Genomic DNA, 18,815 nt, shown 5'->3' on the forward strand with positions numbered 1-18,815 from the left:
CCATCCCTTGTTGGGAGGTTCCCAGGACCCAACCCCAATGGGGACTTTTCACTCATGACAATATACACCACCAACCACAGCATCATGCCCGCAGGGCCCTGAGATGGGCAGTAGCGAGGCAGAGGAAGGCTGGGGAGCCTGGTGTGCTAAGACCTAGTGAGTCATGTGGATGGTAGATCCTTGGTCCATGGGAAACTTCCAAGAGAGGAGGATAGAGAGGCAGTAGCAGAAGAGAGACAAGACTAGAGGGGACCCAGGTGGTCAGTTGGACCAAAAGGCATGCTCCGTGACAGTGAGTACAGCCCCAGCCCTTGCACATGCATCACCACAGGGATACACACAGCTAGGTTACTGGGGAGGGACTGATCATATCAGGAGGCACAGATAGGCAGGGTGGATAAGAGCTGCTGTTAGATAAAAGAGACTCAGGCAGGTAGTGGGAAAAGAGAGACAAGACTGATGGGGAGGAAGATGGGGGGCTGAGCAGGTGAGCAGGAAAGACAGGCAGGCAGCGGACATTCCACAGCATGAGAGGGTGCCATAGGCTAAGGGGCCAGGTACCTTGAGTGGCTATGAAGTGGTTTGACCTGTGGTAGCCCTGGAACAGGAGAATAGGGTGAGGTGAATGCCAAGGGAACAGACTTCTGCTCCCACACACTGCTGCCTATCACCCTCCTTCCAGGAGCAGCGTCCTCCAGAAACTGCTAGCCTCATGTCCCTGGATGAGGGTAATCTTGTCCTCCCAGTCCCAAAACAGAGGCAAGTGAAGCTAAGACACCATGGCCTTGCTTGCTATGGAACCCTATGGAGGGTGCACCTCTGTGAGCCCGGAAAGTCTCCCCACCCTCAAAGCAGGAGAGCTATCTGTTATTAACATGGCTGCTGTTCAGAGACAAATGAAGCCCAGGATGATGCTGCCCAGTTCCCAGAGACCCAGAAACATAATCCACCCTAGACCCCAGATATAGGAGAATCGGTGGTTGGCAGAATCCTCAGTTTCAGTCAGGACATTCAGAATGAAGAGTACCCTACCCAAGGACCTCAGCTACCCAGAGCCTGCGGGAGGAATCTTAAAGAGGGCTTCAAGTTGGAAGCAAAGGGCCCTTAGATACAATTTTTACATCTGTTTTTACTGATGATGAGGAATTTTCCTGAGACCCGGTGATGGTCCCACACTGTTCTAAACACTATTGTTTATCTTACATGAAAGAGAAGCCAAGAGCTACCTCATCCTCCATCCCCAGAGACCTCAGACAGAGCATCAGTGAGCTAAGGTTCCAGAGTCATGGTGATAGTCACCATACCATTCTAAACACTACCTTCTATCTGACATGAATTAAAAGCCAAGAGCTCCCTCCCATCGCTAGAGCCCTCAGGCCAAGTAGGAAAGAGCTGAGGTTCCAAAGCCACAGGGGCTCCAAGGTTACTCACAAGGCTGCACCTTTGTGGGACAAGAGCCAGCCAGAAAGTCTGTGCAGACACTGTGTTAAGTTCCAAAGTAGAATATCAGCAGGTGCAAGAGAAAGCAACTGCGCTCTGCCCCTGGCCCTCAACACAGTTCCTTGCAGTTCCTCTGGATCCCTGGGCTTTGGGAACCCAAGTGGCCCTAGTGTCTCACTGCCAGGGTCCATCCCAGCTGCCCTCAAGCAAGCACGCTTTCCTTCTCTTGGCCTCCATTTTCACTATCATAAAGTAGATCATAACAAGATTTCCCTCCCAGGGATGTGAGGAGTACAAACAATAATGTAGGTTAAGCATTTGTTGCCAGGCCAAACACAAAACAGGGTGAACAGCAGTTGTTATTATTAACCCTGTCTCAGAGATCTCCAAAGGCCCAGCTGGAGAGATGGCTCTGTGAGGTCCTGAGTTAAATTCCCAGCAATCACACAGTGGCTCATAACCATCTATAGTGGGATCTGATGCCCTCTTCTGGCCTGCAGGCATACATTCTTCTATATACATAATGAATAAAAGACCTTAAAAAAAAGTCTCTAAAGGTCACAAATAGTGATAGGCACATGCCTTTAACCCCAGCACTCCGGAGGCAAAAGCAGAAGGGGACAAAAGAACAGCTGGGATGGGGGGTGACCACCAGAGTGTTGAGGTCTGATGGATCTGGGTCCCTGTTGGCAAGTGCCAACAAATTCCAGCACTTATTAGTCAGTATAAATAATGAAGTAATAGAACTCAATTAAAACTGATCAATCTGATCAATTGAGCTGAGGATGAAGATCAGGGGTAGAACATTTGCCTAGCATGCAGAAGACTCTGGATTCATCCCACTGTGCACACACCCATGTGCATGCAGACACACACAGACACACACACACACACACAAACCAAAAAAAAAAAAAAACCCACATTGATCTCAGTGATTGGATATTATAAAATTCATGTCTGTCATTTCACCTAGAGGAGAGAAGTTTGGCACTTTTGATGCACAGAGACCCCGGGATAAGGCAGACTTGGGCTCAGAGGATGGGGGGTGGACTGGAAATATGTAGCGGAGTAGCCAACAAGGCTGAACCTTTTCAAGTCTCTGTTGCCCTCTGCAATTGGAAGATGACAGTCAGAGAGCCTCATGGTTCCCCTGGGAAAAGCCAAAACTCATTCAAAGTAGCTAACTTTGAAAACCCTTTGGAGTACTCTGCAGACACTATAGCAACCTCCCCATGTCCCAAGCCATTGTCTCTGCAGCAGGTCAGAGGGACAGCAGAGGTGAAGGGTAGGGATGGCCTGGTCCTAGCTGACTCTGCCTTCCAAGTCATCAAGCTTGGGAACAGGTTGCTCTGAACTATTTGTGCCCCTGCACCTAGCAAAACCTAGTTGCCTAAGCTCCACCCAACACAGGTTCATCATCAAATTCAGCCAACTCTACACCTCCACCCCTACCCCACCAGGACCCAGGCTCCACAGCATTCAAGCATTAGTGAGTAAGTAACAGAGGGCCTGAACTCAACTAAACAGACTGATTGGGCTTGATATAGCTGAATGCTTGCTGGGCTTAGGAGAGACCCTGGGATCCAGCACCAGCATAAAAAGGAAGGAAACCTAATCGATTGCCCAGTGAGTGGAGGCCTAGAATTCAGTTCGGTTGCAACTGTTTTCAGTCCTTTCCAGGATCCCATTCTTTCACTATTGGAAAATTACATTTTGAAGAAAGTATGGCCCACGGCCATCCAACCTACCTTGTCATGCAGGCCTATTTGTTTTGTTTTAATGTTTATTTATGATTTCTGTGTATGCACATGTGTCTACATAAATTTACGTGACCCGTGTGTACATGAACAGCAGAGGCTGGAGGAGGGCATCGGATTCCCTAGGACTGGAATTACAGTTGGTTGTGAGCCACCTGTGGGTTGTTGGGAATTGAACTCAGATCCTCTGGGAGAGCAGCCAGTGCTCTTAACCACTGAGCCATCTCCAAGCCCCATGCAGCCCTATCTGAAGCAAATGTACTGGCACACAACTTGAAATGTCTACATGTTCATTTTTTAAAAACACTACTACAATTTTGTTTACTTTGTGATTATGCGGGACAGTATACACGGGCAAGTGCTACAGCATATGTGTGGATGTCAGACAACTCACAGGAGTCAATTCTCTCCTCCCATGTGGGATCCCAGGGCTCAAGCTCTGGTCATCAGGCTGAGCAGCAGGGTTTTGTCTCCTGAGCCATCTTATAGCCCTCACTTCTTAAATAAGACATATGTTACTGTACAATCATGTCATACAAAGGACACCAATAGAAGTTTTTCTGTGCCTATGTGTGTATATACATGCATACATGTATATGGACGTACACATGTGCAGGTATGAGGGTGAGGGTTGTACATGCCAGCAGGGTACGTGTGTGCATGTGTGTAGAAGCCAAACAGCCTCAAGTACTAATCTTAAAATAGCTTTCTATCTCCTTGAAGATGGGGTCGTCTCTCTTTGGCCTGATACCTTGCAATAAGGCTAAGCTGGCCAGCCAGCCCAAAAGATCCACCTGGCTCTGCTTGCCCACTGCTGGGATTACAAACAAGAATCCCCTCATGGGTTCTGAGAGTTGAACTTGGGTCCTCACACTTTCAAGGGAAGCATTTACCAACTCGCCATGCCCAAACCCCCCTGAACATGTTGTAAATGATCATAACTTGAAGTAAAGTGAGCAGATCTCCTATACACTTCCACTCTAGGGAGTGGCACTGGAGAGCTCTGGATCTCATGCCCCAAGCAGGTGCTGGATCACACATCTGCACCCTTGCTGGAGTCTGAGTGGGTGGTGCCGGGGCGTAGCGAACGATAACGCTGGCTTGGATCTTATACAAGTCACTTCACCTTTCTCAGATTCAACGTTCTCACCTGCCAAATGACCCTTTGCATTCTAGGTGCCTGGTACCTGGCAGGTGCTGTCAGCAACACAACTGTTCACTGGCATTTGAGGCAGCATTAAGCCCAGTGAGACTTCTAAGAGTATTTCTTCAGAGTCTGACAAGAGGGAATCAAATAGTGAGATTCAAAGGCAAGCGGGTTAACCACAGGGAACAAGCAAGTCTAAGGCCAGCAAGGGCCAATATTCATCGCAACCCACAGGGGGCGCTAGGACTCAGCATATCCACTGTCTTTTGTGAACCTAATGGGCCTTTTTCATTTGAGAATTTTGCAAACCAACTGTGTGACTGCACTCAAAATAAGGGGCACAGCTGAGATAATTGGCTGCCTCTGCCAAATGTGACTAGGGGAACCTCTCACATCTTATGTTAGTCTCTCTATGTTGTCCGGAAGTCAGATAATGAACAGAATCCTAGTAATGATAATAAAAAAAAATGAAATATCTTTTTTTAAAGAAGATAAAATGGAAAATGAACCCACAAAATAGCAAAAAATACCAGTCATTAAATAGTATGAAATATAATCCTTGCATTCAGGAGGCTGAGGCAAAAGATTGCTGGGAATTTGAGTCCAGCCTCAGCTACATAGTAAATTCTAAGCCAGCCTAGCTACAGAGTGAGACTCCATCTCAAAAAGCCAAATTAATAATAATAATAATAATAATGATTATAAATACTACAAAAATAACATGTTTTAAAAATCAAGTCAAAGCTGGGCAGTGGTGGTGCACGCCTTTAATCCCAGCATTTGGGAGGAAGAGGCAGGCAGATCTCTGTGAGTTTGAGACCAACCTGGTCTACAAGAGCCAATTCCAGGACAGGTTCCAAAGCTACTCAGGGAAACCCTGTCTCGGAAAAAAAAAATCAAGTCAAAGGATGACTAAATTAGTTTGGATTTTCTTTCTCTCTCTCTCCTTTCTTTCTTTCTTTTTTTTTTTTTTTTTTTTTTTTTTTTTTACTTATTTTGAAACAAGTTAACCTCAAATTTACTATGTAGTTCAGGGATGACCTTGAGTTTCTTTGTTTTTTGTTTTGTTTGCTCTTTGAGATGAGGTCTTTCTACATAGCCCTGACCATCCTGAAACTCACTCCATGACCAGATTGACCTCCATCTGGGAGATCCACTTGCCTCGGCCTCCTGAACACCACCATATCCAGTTTTTATACAAATGTGGTCTAAAACCCAGGACTTCATGAATGCTTGGCCAGCATTCCACTAACTGAGCTGTCCTCAGCCCTTGGTTTAATTCTCCAAAGAGCAAACTATTTTACAATTTGTAAACTGATATTCAAACTTATTTGGTGGGGGGGGTAGCACATTTGAATTGAGGTTAAATGGAGGGCAAACTGATGGGGGTTGAGTTTTAAGTAAACCAGGTCTGTCTGAGGGTTTGGCCTCTTGGCATGGTAGAACAAAGACCTCCCAGGGCAGCTTCCCAGCTATACACAGCAGGAGGCAGGGCAGAGCTGGTAAAGCTCACAGGAAATGGCTAGACAGGGGGACAGCAGAGGCCAGCACCCCAACATAGCTGCCCTTGTTGAGAGAACAGAAGGTAGGAAGGAATGTCTCCCAGTGGGGAAACTGTCTTCAGCCATGGCAGCCCCTGGCAGGCTGCTGGAATGGGTGGCTGGTAGGCAGTGCTAGGAGACAGGAAGGAGGGAGAGAGAGACACACAGACAGCCAGAGTCTGTGAGAGATCACAGGACACAGCCATTCCACGAGACCGGAAAAGGAGGAGGAAGGAGGAAGAAGAAGAGGAGGAGGAGAGGGAAAAGATACTTACTTGTCGGTTTATCCGAATCTTAATGATTCCAGTGAGGGAACAGAACAAAGCAAAAGAGACAGATGTTAGGCCAGAGGTGGATGGAGGTGGACGGGGTGCAGGAGAGGCCAGAAAGGGTGACATGAGCTGGCAGGCAGAACAGAGACAGGAGGCCAGGACTTGGGTGGAGAGAAGGATGGGCATATCCCTGTCAGGGCCCAAGAGAAACCAACCAGGAAGAACCCAGTGAGAAAAGTCCACTGTCTCCAAGCTGCCCAAGCCTGTGAGACCAGGCTGGACTCTTACCCCAGGCAAGGAACAGCATGGGAGGCAGGGAGAAGGCAAAGGGTTCTGGGAGACAAGGGTTGGCACATACGGCTCCAGGAGGAAGATGAAGGAGAGAAGAGTCATCTCCTAAGGTCCTGATGACCTCAGCTCTGGGGTACTGTGACTTCCTCCTGGGCCTTTGCCTTTGCTCTTTGTACCTGAGTGTCTCTCCTCTTCCTCTGTGGCCACACTGCTTTCTCCACACAGCCTACACAGCCAGCCCTGGCTCTGCCACTAACTGGCTCTGTGACACTTTTCTTCTTGCCTGCCTTCCCAGCTAATCTGAAATGAATCTCCTTCAGGGTTAATCTGTTTCCCTGTACTAGAATCTCTGTGTCGTAAAAAGAAAGAAAGAAAAAAAGGAAAGGAGGAAGAAAGAGCGAGCAATGGTCATGTGATCTTATCTCTGTTCCTGGTGCCCAGGTGCTCAAAATATATTCCCTACACAATTAAAGGATGCTCTTCCAAGCTCAGCTTGCTGCATGGAGTACAGTCAAGCCCCTGGGCCTTGCCCAGTTTCCATCACCACCACCACCCATCCACACCTGGGAAGTCTGTCCTCTCTTGGATCCGCCTTCCCATCCAGCCAGATCTAATAGCTGTCAGGACAGTCAAATGGTCAGCACCAGAGGCTGCAGAGACAGCCTAGCTGGGGCTTGAGTCCTTTCTTTACCACTCTGGCTATGTGTCCTAGAGCCAGTAGCTTCACCTCTCTGAGCTCCAGCTTCCTCCCCTATGAGGGGAGGACATGCATTATAGGGTGATAAGGTTATATGAAATTTGAGATTATGTGTAAAGTGCTTATCACCATGCCTGGCACACAGTACGTGCTCAGTAAACATGCCTCCCTGTATATGAAGGACCACTGTAATCAAAGTCAAAACTCTTGAACAACTTCCTGGTGGCCCTGGGAGACAGTCCCAGTACTTAGCCTGCCATGCAACACCTTTACCATCTAGCCCTGCATAACCTCTTCAGCTTCACTCCAGAAATCACAAAACTCCTACTTCCAAGCTCTTGGCCCCTTGCTGAGGCAGCTCCTCCCTTCCCTGAGCCTCCCTGTCTGTCCGAAGACCTTGCTCTGCCTCCCTAGTACAGCCCTCAGGACACATTCCTGCAGGTTACCACCTACTCTCAGCTCCCCATCTCTGAGTTCCCTGGCACCAAATGCAACTCAGCCATTCAGATCCCCACTTATTCTCTGGTAGGTTTCCGCCCTGCATGGACAGTGAGCCTGGAGGGGACAGGGGCAGGTAAGCAGAAAGAGCCGGGCCAGGCACTCACGTCTATGTAGTTGGCAGAGATGTAGTCAGCATCCGGGTCTCCCAGCATTGGGTGCAGTTTCACTCGGTGACGGTCATCTGTGAAGAGAATGGCAGAGCAGGTCTGTGTCAGGGAGCCTGGGACTTAGTAGGTGGAGTCAGTCTCTTGAAAGCTAGAGGAAGTGTCCAGGCATGGCTGCCAGGTGACCTTAAAAGGACTCAGAGCTGACCCTGGGAAACTCTGGGCACTGTGAGGCTGGGCCAAGGGTTTGAGTCTGGGCATGGAGTTAAGGAAGATGAGCAGCAACTGAACCAAGGTCTCAAGCTCCCAAAGCTGTTTCCTCATCATGTCGACAGGATTATGGTGCCTCCCCTGTCACAGCACAGTGATAGTGATGGTGGTGTGACACTGTGCCCTCCCCAGAGCGTACTCTGGCCATTCATCTCTCCCTCACCTCCTTCTGTCATTGTGAGCCCCAGACCCTTCCCCAGAACTCACAGGCAGACACTGTCTCTTGCCGGCTGCCCTTGAGCTTGTCTTTCTTTTTGGTGGCATCCCAGCCTTCAAAGAAGCTCTGCCAATGGGAAAATGGTGGTCAGTGGGAGAGAGAGCCCCAAGACTCTCGGGAATGAGGAAGGCAGGGTGGGGACCGGGCACATAAGTGTGTCAGGAAGGGAGAGCTGAGCCAAAGGGAGGTCAGAGTCTACAGAGTTTAGGATACAGAACCCTGAGTTTGACCTGGGAAGAGAGGAGAGATTAAATGATAAAGATTAAGGGTGAGATTAGGCGTAAGCGGGGGTAGTGCTCGTGTCCAGATGACTGGGTGGCTGGGATCCAATCAGAAGGACCTCAGGATGAAGGTCAGGGGCCAATGTCAGGCAAGAGGTAGGTCAAGGCCAGCACTGATGTGGCTCCAACCAGAGACAGGATTAGACTCATGATCAGGATGGAGATGGGATGGAACAGTGAGAAACCAGACAGCCTGAGCTTGAAGGAATGCTCAGAGTCAAGGTCAAAGGGTAAAGTTGAGTTGGGCACTGTCAAAGGGAATGTCCAAAAGGGCTGCGCTGAGAAGTGCTGAGTGAGGCTCCACAGAACGGGCAGGGCCCACCTCATATTCCTGCTTGAAGCCATAGCCCTCTGCTGTCTTCATCTGGTTGATGTGTTGCAGGAGGTCAGCCACCCGTACTGCGGGGTGCAGCTGTCCTGTGTGATATGGGGAGCCCTTCCGGCCACATGGGCGCCGAGGGGAGCCCCCCAGGAGGCTGCTGGCCTCGGTGACCCCACTGCTTCGCTGGTCTCCTGTAGCCAGAGGAAGGGGAAAGACCTCTCACATATATGCATGCCCAGCCTGGAAGCCCCTAGCTGGACTCCAGCCGAGTTGAGGCAGGGAACACAGACAACATGGAGGGTAGCCAGATCATTCCTTAGAGTCGAGCTCAGCAAGGCTGCCCTGCATAGGGCCCAGCAAGCCCCTCCCTTCAGTATCTCTGGGTTCCCATCTACAAAATAGGCAGATCAACTGAAGTGACCCATAAGGTCCTCGTGGCTGTATCACCCTGTGATCCTGTGACATCTTCACACCACCCTGCCAGGTTTCACTGCTCAACCTGTACAGGCAGCATTAGCAGAGCCCTGGACATGCCCTCCTCTTCCAGGGAACAATCTGGAACATTGGCAACTCCCAGCAATTACCCCCATTCAAAGATGAGCAGAGCGAAATTAGCTTGCGCAGCCGCCCCCTCCACCGACGATGCCAGGCACCTGAATAGAGTGTTTCTCCTGTGCCAGCATTTTCATTGTCTGCCGGTGTGGTGACCCAGACAAGGGGGCCCCATGGACCCCAGACCCTGCCAGACAGACACACCCCCCTCCAGCTCTTAGAATCAGCATCCCCAAGTACATCCCACCGTGGTTCCGAAGATCAGGTCTGAGGCTAGGAAAAGCAGCTACAGTTTCTCCTACCTGGAGCCCTCACTCACTGTCTGGCTCCTATTTTCTCTCGGAAAAGACTGCATGGCTGGCTGGACACCTGTCCTTCACATTTCTCACTGGTCTCATCTGGCAGGGACTGTGAAGGGATCTCTGGTGGGTGCCTGTTCTTCCCTTCCCAGGGCTTCCCACACGCTGATGCCTCTGCCTCAATATCCTTCCTCCCCTGTCCTTTATGCCGGGTGCACTGACGTCTGTCCTCCAAGTCTCAGCTAAAATGATCCTCTAGAGGCCTTCTCCAGCACTGGCCTATGTTCCTCCTTAGTGACTCACAGGGATGAAAGCAAGATGCCCAGGCCACTTCCCCAGACCCCAGACAGATCAGGGAGAATGCCTGCTCAGCTTCCTATGCCAAGGTTTGAAAACTGCCTCTGGGTAGGAACTCAAGGCCATGGCAGAATCTCCCTACTTTGCTGTTCTCCTCTCAGCAGCTCCAGCCCTAAAGAGTGTCCAGTTAACAGAGAACAGTTCTCTGTCTGGATCCTGAGCTCTGGTCACTTACAGCTGGAGAACTGATTAGTTACTAGTTTATCATGCGGTCAGATGCCCCATGCCCTTAACTGTACAGATGGGGAAACTTGATGGGAGATGTCAGCCTGTAAATATGTTTCTTATACTGGTTAATGAATAAAGCACTGTTGGCCAATAGGAAAGCAAGAAAGGCGGGACTAGGAGACAAGGAGGATTTGAGGAAGTAGTAAGGAGGAGTCAACATGGGGAGACTGGAGAGAGCAGAACACCAGCCCACTCTCCGGTAAGATGAGACCACGTGGAAATACTTAGATTAATAGAAATGGGTTAATAATTAAGACAGAGCTAGCCGATAAGAAACTAGTGCCTGGCCAACAGCATCATACCTAATACAGCATCTCTGTGTTAATTGGGGCTGCCGCCACGGTGGGTCCAGGACGGTAAGAAAAAAACCTTACTCCTACAGAAGCTCAGGTCCAAAGAGGCAAGATAAGACTCATGTCATAGTGGCAAGTATAGCAAGAACTCAAGAAGGATGAGTAGGCAAAGTGCTCTCTGTGCAAGCATGAGGACCTGAGTTCAGACCCCCAGTACCCAAGTAAAGAACTGGGCACAGTAGCAGACACCTTTAACCCCAATACCTGGAAAGCAGAAACAGATGTGTCCTGGGGGCCTGCTGCCCAGCCAGCCTAGCTGAATCTGGTAGCACCCAGTTCAGAGTCTCACAAGGTGAGATGGAGAAGTAACTGAAGAAGATATCCCAAAAACCTCTGGACTCCACATGCGCCTGAAAACAGGTGGCTGCACACACACACACACACACACACACACACACACACACACACACACGAACATTTACACACATACATGTAGTTGCACACATGAACACTTACACACATGTGCATGCACATGTGTACACTTACATATACATGTTCAGACTCCCATGAACATACACACAGAAACACATGAACACACACACACACACATTAGATAAAGAGAGGAATAGATCTGTGTTTAAAGGTGCAATTCTGATGCAAACATAAATAATTAGGTTTATTCCCAGTAACCCTCAGGGCTTCCAGCATGAAGATATACATGAGAAATATCCAAGAGATGAATGAAAGGAAGGGTGCTTCAAGTCTCTCTTTGTGTTTTATAGAAACATCCTTGGCGGCTGCAGTACAGTGTGGGTGGAGACTGACAGAAGGCTCTAGATTCAGGCAGATCTCAGATCAAATCCCAGCTCTGCATTGGACCTTGAGGATGCTACTTAGTCTGCCTAAACTTCCACTTTTACGTGTCAAATGAAGTAAAAACTGATATTGCTCAACATGCCAATGTAAATGTCAAGTAATAAGACAATGCATAAGAGGCACCCAGAGGCTGGCACCAGGCAGTGCCACCCATGGTAATCGCTGGCTTTGTTTCCAGAAAAGAGAGTCCCTGAGTCCCCGAAAGCCAGGGCAGCTGGCTGACTGAATGCTTGGTCCTTCTCAGTTGCAAGACACTAGTGCAGCCTGAAAAGCCAGTCAGTTCCAAGAAGCAGCCACAACTACACAAGGTGAAGAAATTCAAGACTTCAAGAAGGGTTACTAAGGCAGGAGAAATGGCTCTGCCAGCAAAGCTTGCTACACAAATCATGCGGACCTGAGTTCAATCCCCAGCACTCATGTAAAAGAAATCCACACATGGTAGCATGCACTGGTAATCCTAGTGCTGTGGAGGCAGAGACAATAGGATCCCTGGCAGCTCACTGGCTAAGCAGTCCAGGCTAGTATAAACTACAGGGTCAATGAGAGACCCTGTCTCAGGTGGTAACTGAAGAAGACACCTGATGTCAACTTCTGGCATCCAAATGCATACACATACACAAATACATGTATACACACACATGCATAACACATGCATACACGAAGAACTTCTGCTGGTTCAAAGAACTCAGAGCATCAAGGAGACTGGGAGCTCAGGGGTTTGCTGTGGACACAGAGTCAATGGCTCACAAAGTGATCACCACGTAGGAAGAGAACCAAACAAGTGTGACAGGAGATTGACCATTTATCCCACAGATCCTGATCATCAGGCACGTAGGTCCAGTTTCTGATGACCAAAAACCCTGATGTGAAGCCCAAGCAGAATCCAGGCAGCTTACAGATGAGTCCAAGAACAATGAAAGATATTCTACAGACGAAATCACTGGGAAAGAATGGGTTCACATGCTTTCCTGGGTGCAGAGAAGCCAGGTCCCCATTCCCTTAGCTATGGGGCCTGAGAAGCACTTTCTATCCCATCCCAAGCTCTGCCCCAAGGACCAAGCTGCTCACCCACTAGCAGGTTAATCGATATCCAGGGGCTGGGGAGATGGCTTCATGGCTAAAAGCCTTCTATAGAGACATGATCTCCAGTTGCTCACATAAAGAATCAGGCACAGCAGCATATGTCTGTAATCCCAATGCTAAAGGTGGGACAGGTTGAGACCAGCAGCCCTGGTGAGTAGGGAAAAAGGAGGAAGCCAGGACAGAGGGTCAACATCTCCACTTCCTGGTGGCCTGGTGTTCTACTCCACAGCACCGTTCTCACACCAAGGGACTAAAACCATCGAAACAGTGAGCCAAAATATGCCATTCCTCCTTGGAGCTACTTGCATCGGAGCTCTGTAAAGATCTAATAGATGCCACGTGGTTTTCTGTGGTCTCTGGGTCTCTGGGTCTCTGATATTTGGAAAAGACAAGAAAGGAGAGGTAGACAATGCATGAGAGAGTCCTAAGACACAACTCCAGTCTCCTGGACACATGGTATTCCAGATACTGTAACCTGGCCTTCACTGTGTCCAGCCTCCCCATCCCACCACAATATGTGCCCCCCTGTGGCGTTTGAATGAAAATGGCCCCCAAATGCCCCTAGAGAATAGCACTACTAGATGTGGCCTTGTTGGAGTAGGTGTGGCTTTCTTGAAGGAAGTATGTCACTCTGTGGAAGCTTTGAGGTTTCAGAAGCTCAAGCCAGGCCCATGGCTCACTGGCTCTTCTACTGCCTGCCAATCCAGATACAGAATTCTTCAGCTACCTCTCCAGCAACATGTCTGCCTGCATGCCGACATGTTCCCCTTCCATGATAACAACAGAATAACCTTGAATTGTAAGCCAGACCCAATTAAATATTTTCCTGCCATGGTCATAGTGTCTCTTCACAGCAACAGAGACCCTAACTAACCTGGGTGGTGGTGACACAAGCCTTTAATTCCAGCACTCAGAAGGCAGAGACAGGTGGATCTCTGTGAGTTCAAGGCCAGCCTGGTCTCTAGAGCTAGTTCCAGGACAGCCTCTAAACCTACATAGAGAAACCCTGTCTCAAAAAAAAAAAAAAAAAAAAAAAAAAAGGAAAAAAGGAGGAGGAGGAGGAAGAAGAAGAAGAGGAAGAAGAGGAAGAAGAGGAAGAAGAAAGAAACCCTAACTAAGACATCACCCTATCTCAACACCCTCTCAGCCTGGTCCCTCCTATGCCCACCTCTCCGCATTTGTATCCGTGGCTCCTCATCCTACATGCTTGTCCTTCCCACTGCTGACTACCTAAATCCCTCTATGCGCTAAGATCCAGCCCCATGCAGCACACACAAGTGTTGGCCATTCAGAAAGACATGCGCCCAAATTGTGACTCTGCCACCTCTGACTATGTGACCTGGGAAAGTGATGTCCCCTGTCTGAGACTCTTTGTCTTTGTTTTGGCTTGGTTGTTTGCTTGTTTCTTTGTTCTTGAGATAAGTTTCAGGTAGCCCAGGCTGACCTCAAAGTCCTTATGTAACCAAGGATGATTCCTGCCTCACCACCCCAATGCTGGGGTTACAGGCATGAGTCACCACGCCCTATGTATGTCATGCTTGTGGTCTAACCCAGGGCTTCCTAACCCATCAGAAAAATCACACCACCCACTGGGCCACATCCCCAGCCCTCCTCCTCCTTCTCCTGCTCCTCCTCCTTCTCCTTCTTTTTTTTTTTTTGTAAAATGAAGGTTCATGATTACCACTAAGTAATGTAAAATTCAAGGATGAAAACTACAAAAAGGAAATAAGTACACGTCAAGCTTGAAAACATACATGAAATAGAAAAATTCCCTGACAACTGTAACACCAATTGCATCATTTTCTGATATATGTGTGTTATTTTTATAGACAGATCCAAAATAAAAAATAAAAAGTGACTCAGAAACAGGAAGTCTGAAAGCCTGGCTCCTCTAAAGAAGCTAGTTATGAGTTTCAAACTTAGCCTGGGGAGATGGCCCTGTGAGTCAAAGTACCCATCACTGACTCTGACCACCTGAGTTCAGTTCTCAATACCCAAACCTGCACAGTAAAAGTAGAGAAGCAACTCTTATGAACTATCTGCTGACCCCCACTTACACACACAGTAGCACTCATGTCCCTACATACACCCACATAAATGCACAGAAAACATGTAAATAAAAATGTAATGTATAAACAACTTCTCAAGACTCTTGATATAATTGTATCCAATGTTCACATGGCAGTGGCCCTGGTCTCCATTTCCCAGGATCACTCTGGACTCCTCAATAGTCCCTGAGTTCCCTGTGAGAAGAGCTACATTTCAATCATTGTTCCTTCTTCCTCCATCCACACCTCCTCCCACGGCTGTCTTTTCCAATGGCACTCAGCAGCAAGGCCTATGCCAACCCCAGATCAACACCCATTCTGTTTTCTTTAAAGAACCTTAAGGGTCCTTATTTATTTGTTTTGGGTTTGTTTTTTGTTTTGTTGTTGTTGCTGTTTTTCAAGACAGGCTTTCTTTGTGCAGCCTTGACTGTCCTAGAACTTGCTCTGTAGACTAGGCTGACCTTGAACTCACAGAGATCTACCTGCCTCTGCCTCCCGAGCACAGGGATCAAAGACTTGCGCCACCAGCACCTGGCTCTTTTGGGTTTTTTTGTTTGTTTGTTTGTTTTGTTTTGTTTTTGAGACAGGGTCTGTCCATGTAGTCCTGGCTGTCCTGGAATTCACCATGTAGACCAGGCTGACCTCAAATTTACAGGAGGCCTGCCTCTGCCTCTGGAGTACTGGAATTAAGGGCATGAATCACCACGCCCGGCAAAATGTAATAAGTTTTTAAAGAAATGTTAAGCTTTCTATAAAGAAAACAACAACCAAAAAGATTGTTTTTGATGAATTCCACCAAACTTTCCAGACATGAATTAGTCCATGATAAAGGAAAAATCAGAAACCCAGTGCATTTGTAAAATTCTGACACCAAACCCAACAGAAGTATAAAGCAGAACTATTTATGAGAAGAGACCACCCAGAAAGACCACTTGAACAATGAGCACAGTAAATTAGAAGATGTAAAAATATCACTCACTTCATTAACAGATGAAAGGGAAACCATGGCTATTGCAGTAAGTATGAGAGAGTACCTTGTAAGTTTAATGACTGTTTAGTTTCAAACCCACTTAGCAAACTGAAAACTGAAGGGTATTATTAACCCCAAACCCTCAGCAAACTATTCTCCATGTTTAAATGTTGGAAATATTTTCCTAAAGTTAATAAAACAAGACAAAGATTCCTGCTATGACCACTTCTACTCATTCTAATACTAATATCACTGTGACCAAACACCATGACCACAGCAACCCTTATTAAGGAAAACATTTAACTGAGTGGCTTACATTCAGAGGTTCAGTCCATTATCATCATGTTGGGACATGGCGGCACATAGGCAGATGTGGTGCTGGAGAAGGAGCTAAGAGCTTTACATCTTGATCCACAGGCAACAAAAAGTGGTCTAAAACACTGGGAATGGCTTGAGCATGCATGAGACATCAAAGCCCACCCCCACAGTGACACGCTTCCTCCAACAAGGTCATACCTACTCCAACAAATTCATACCACCTAATAGGACCATTCCCTTTGCGGCCATTTTCTTTCAAACCACCACAAGGTATCCAACAGAAAACCATGGAAAGAAAGGCCTAGAACAGTGATTGTCTATCTATGGGTTGAGACCCCTGGGAGGATTGCAAATCAGATGTCCTGCATGTCAGATATTTTCATTATGACTCTAACAGTAGCAAAATTACAGTTAAGAAGTAGCAACAAAATAATTTGATGGTTGGGGTCATCACAACATGAGGAACTGTATTAAAGGTTGCAGCATTAGGAAGGTTGATAACCACTGTCCTAGAAGAAACTGAAGAGCTGGTGTCTGCAGACCCTGTGACTATACTGGAAACCTGAAGGATTCTACAGATGCATTAGAACTAAGGAGAACATCTATGGAGAAGTATGAACTTGACATCAAGCCACATATCAAAAAAAAAAAAAAAAAAAAAAAAAAAAACCCAACTGCAAGCTAGGTATGATAGCACAGGCCATTAATCACTCTAGAAGCAGAGGCAGAAGAATCTTTGTGACTTTGAGGCCAGCCTGTTCTACAGAGCGAGTTCCAGGGTAGCCAGAACTTCGTAGTGAGATCCTGTTTCCAAAAGAGAAAAAGAAAAAATGATGGAGAGAAGAAGGGAAGGTGATATTTTAAAGTGTACTGCTTGCATTAGAAATCAAAAATAAGAACCAGTAAAATGGCTCACCAGGTAAAGGGTGCTTGCCACTAAGCCTGGTGATCTAAGTTCAATTGCTGGGACCCACAAAATAAAGAGAATGGACTCCTAAAAGCTGTCCTCTCACCTACCTACCTACACACACACACACACACACACACACACACACACACACACACACGTAATATAATTTAAGTTTCTGCATAAGAGACCCGGAAAGGATACAGCTTAGTGCGAGGTACTGTGCTTAGCATGTACCAAGCCTGGGTTCAGTACTCAGCATCAAAGAGTAAAGGACCCAATGTAGCTCCCAAAGGATGTACAGAATTTATGGGAAAAAAAGTAGATGTAAATAAACTAGGTGATATGTGTCATGCTCATACACAGCATTCCTGAGAGGAAAGATGTTTTATAAGACCTCGGTTCTCTTAAAATTGATCCATAGATTTGATATGAAGCCACTTGAAAATACAATTCTAAAGTTTGTTAGCAAAGAGATTGAAAACAAAACAAAGCCCAAAGAACAAAAGGGGTGGATACATCTCAAATAACAAGATAGCTAAGAACACCCCATGATTTCAGACCAGGGACCAACCAGAATACTGACCCAATAGAAGAAAGCCAGAACTCAACCCACACATCTCAACACTGTGACAGAATGACAGACAGCTTTGCCACACAAGCCTGGTGACCTGAGTTTGATTCCCCAAACAAACCTAAATGCAGAGGAAGAACACAGACTCCACATAGTGGTCCTCCAGCCTCCACATGTTGGCAGTGGCAAGCTCCCCTACCCCCACATCATATACACAGAAAATAAACCAAAACAAGCTTTTAAGAAAGAAAATGATACAGAAACTTCTCATTATTCCTGTGCATTAAAGAAAATCCTTAATTCATGCCACACACAAAAATAGATTCCAGAGAAAATTTTAAATATGAAATGTAATATATTAAGATTGAAGGAACAAAGGGTAAAAAATGCTTAATGACATGCGCATGAGTGTGTATGTGCATGTGTATATGTGTGTGCCTGTGTGTATGTGTGCATGCATGTGCATATGTGTGTATGGTGTGTATGTATTTGTGTACATATGTATATGTGTGTATCTGGCATGTGTATATGTGTGTATGTTTGTGCATATGTGTGTATACATATGTGGGGGGTATGTATGTGTGTGCACATGTGTATGTGTGAGTGCATGTGTGTGTATGCATTGTATATGTGTGTGTGCCTGTGTATATATGTGTATGCATGTACATATGTGTGTGGTGTGTATGTATTTGTGTACATGTGTATATGTATGTATCTGTGGTATGTATGTGTGTGTGCCTGTGTATATGTGGGTATGTCTACGCATGTGCATGTATATATATATATATATATATATGTGTGTGTGTGTGTGTGTGTGTGTGTGTGCATGTGTGTGTATGTGTGAGTGCATATGTGTGTGTGCATGTGTGTATGTGTGTATGTATGTGTATATGTGTATGTGGTGTGTATGTACATGTGTATGTGTGTGGTGTATATGTGTACACATGTGTATATGTGTATCTGTGTGGTGTGTGTATATGTGTATGTGTGCATGGGCATCCTCCTGTGGGTGTGGCTGTGGGTGGGTGCCCATGTGTGAGCATGTACGAATGGACATGTATGTGAAAGTCAGAGGTCAGTATTCTAGTTGGTCCCTGGGCTGAAATCATGGGGTGCTCTCCCCAGACCTGGAGTTCACCCCTTAAGCTCCGATAGCTGGCCAGTGAGCTCCAGAAACCCTCATGTGCCAGCCTTTAATGGCTAATCCATTTCTCCAGCCCTTGTTTGGCCTTTTAAAGGTTGGTTCTGGGTCTGAATTCAGGTCCTCGTGCTTGTGCAGCAAGCACTTCACCAACAGAGTCACCTTCCCAGTCCCTGAGAAAAAGTCTAAGAAAAACAGAAAGCAGCAGTCACAGAGGAAATAACTGACAAATGTAAGGACATTAAAATAAAGACGTTTCTATTCCTCCTAAGATGCTATAAATAACATGGAAAGATGAACTACAAATTGGGAAAAGATATTTGCAATTC

General features: G+C 46.9%; 1 protein-coding gene across 6 annotated transcripts in view; it reads right to left on the reverse strand.

Annotated features, from left to right (window-relative positions):
• Positions 1-18,815, reverse strand: part of Ptpru (protein tyrosine phosphatase receptor type U) — a 79,450-nt gene that overhangs the window by 12,365 nt on the left and 48,270 nt on the right. For 3 of the 6 annotated variants that reach the window (XM_051188957.1, XM_051188955.1, XM_051188954.1), the window contains 5 exons: positions 8,841-9,031; positions 8,228-8,303; positions 7,751-7,827; positions 6,161-6,178; positions 562-598 (listed from right to left, as the gene is read on the reverse strand). In XM_051188957.1, coding sequence (XP_051044914.1) covers positions 562-598; positions 6,161-6,178; positions 7,751-7,827; positions 8,228-8,303; positions 8,841-9,031 — 399 coding nt within the window. The remainder of the gene's footprint in view (positions 1-561; positions 599-6,160; positions 6,179-7,750; positions 7,828-8,227; positions 8,304-8,840; positions 9,032-18,815) is intronic. The other 3 variants (XM_051188959.1, XM_051188958.1, XM_051188956.1) reach the window with 1 other exon arrangement.

The sequence above is a fragment of the Phodopus roborovskii genome, unplaced genomic scaffold (genome assembly GCF_943737965.1).
Source record: "Phodopus roborovskii unplaced genomic scaffold, PHOROB, whole genome shotgun sequence".
Lineage (NCBI taxonomy): Eukaryota > Metazoa > Chordata > Mammalia > Rodentia > Cricetidae > Phodopus > Phodopus roborovskii.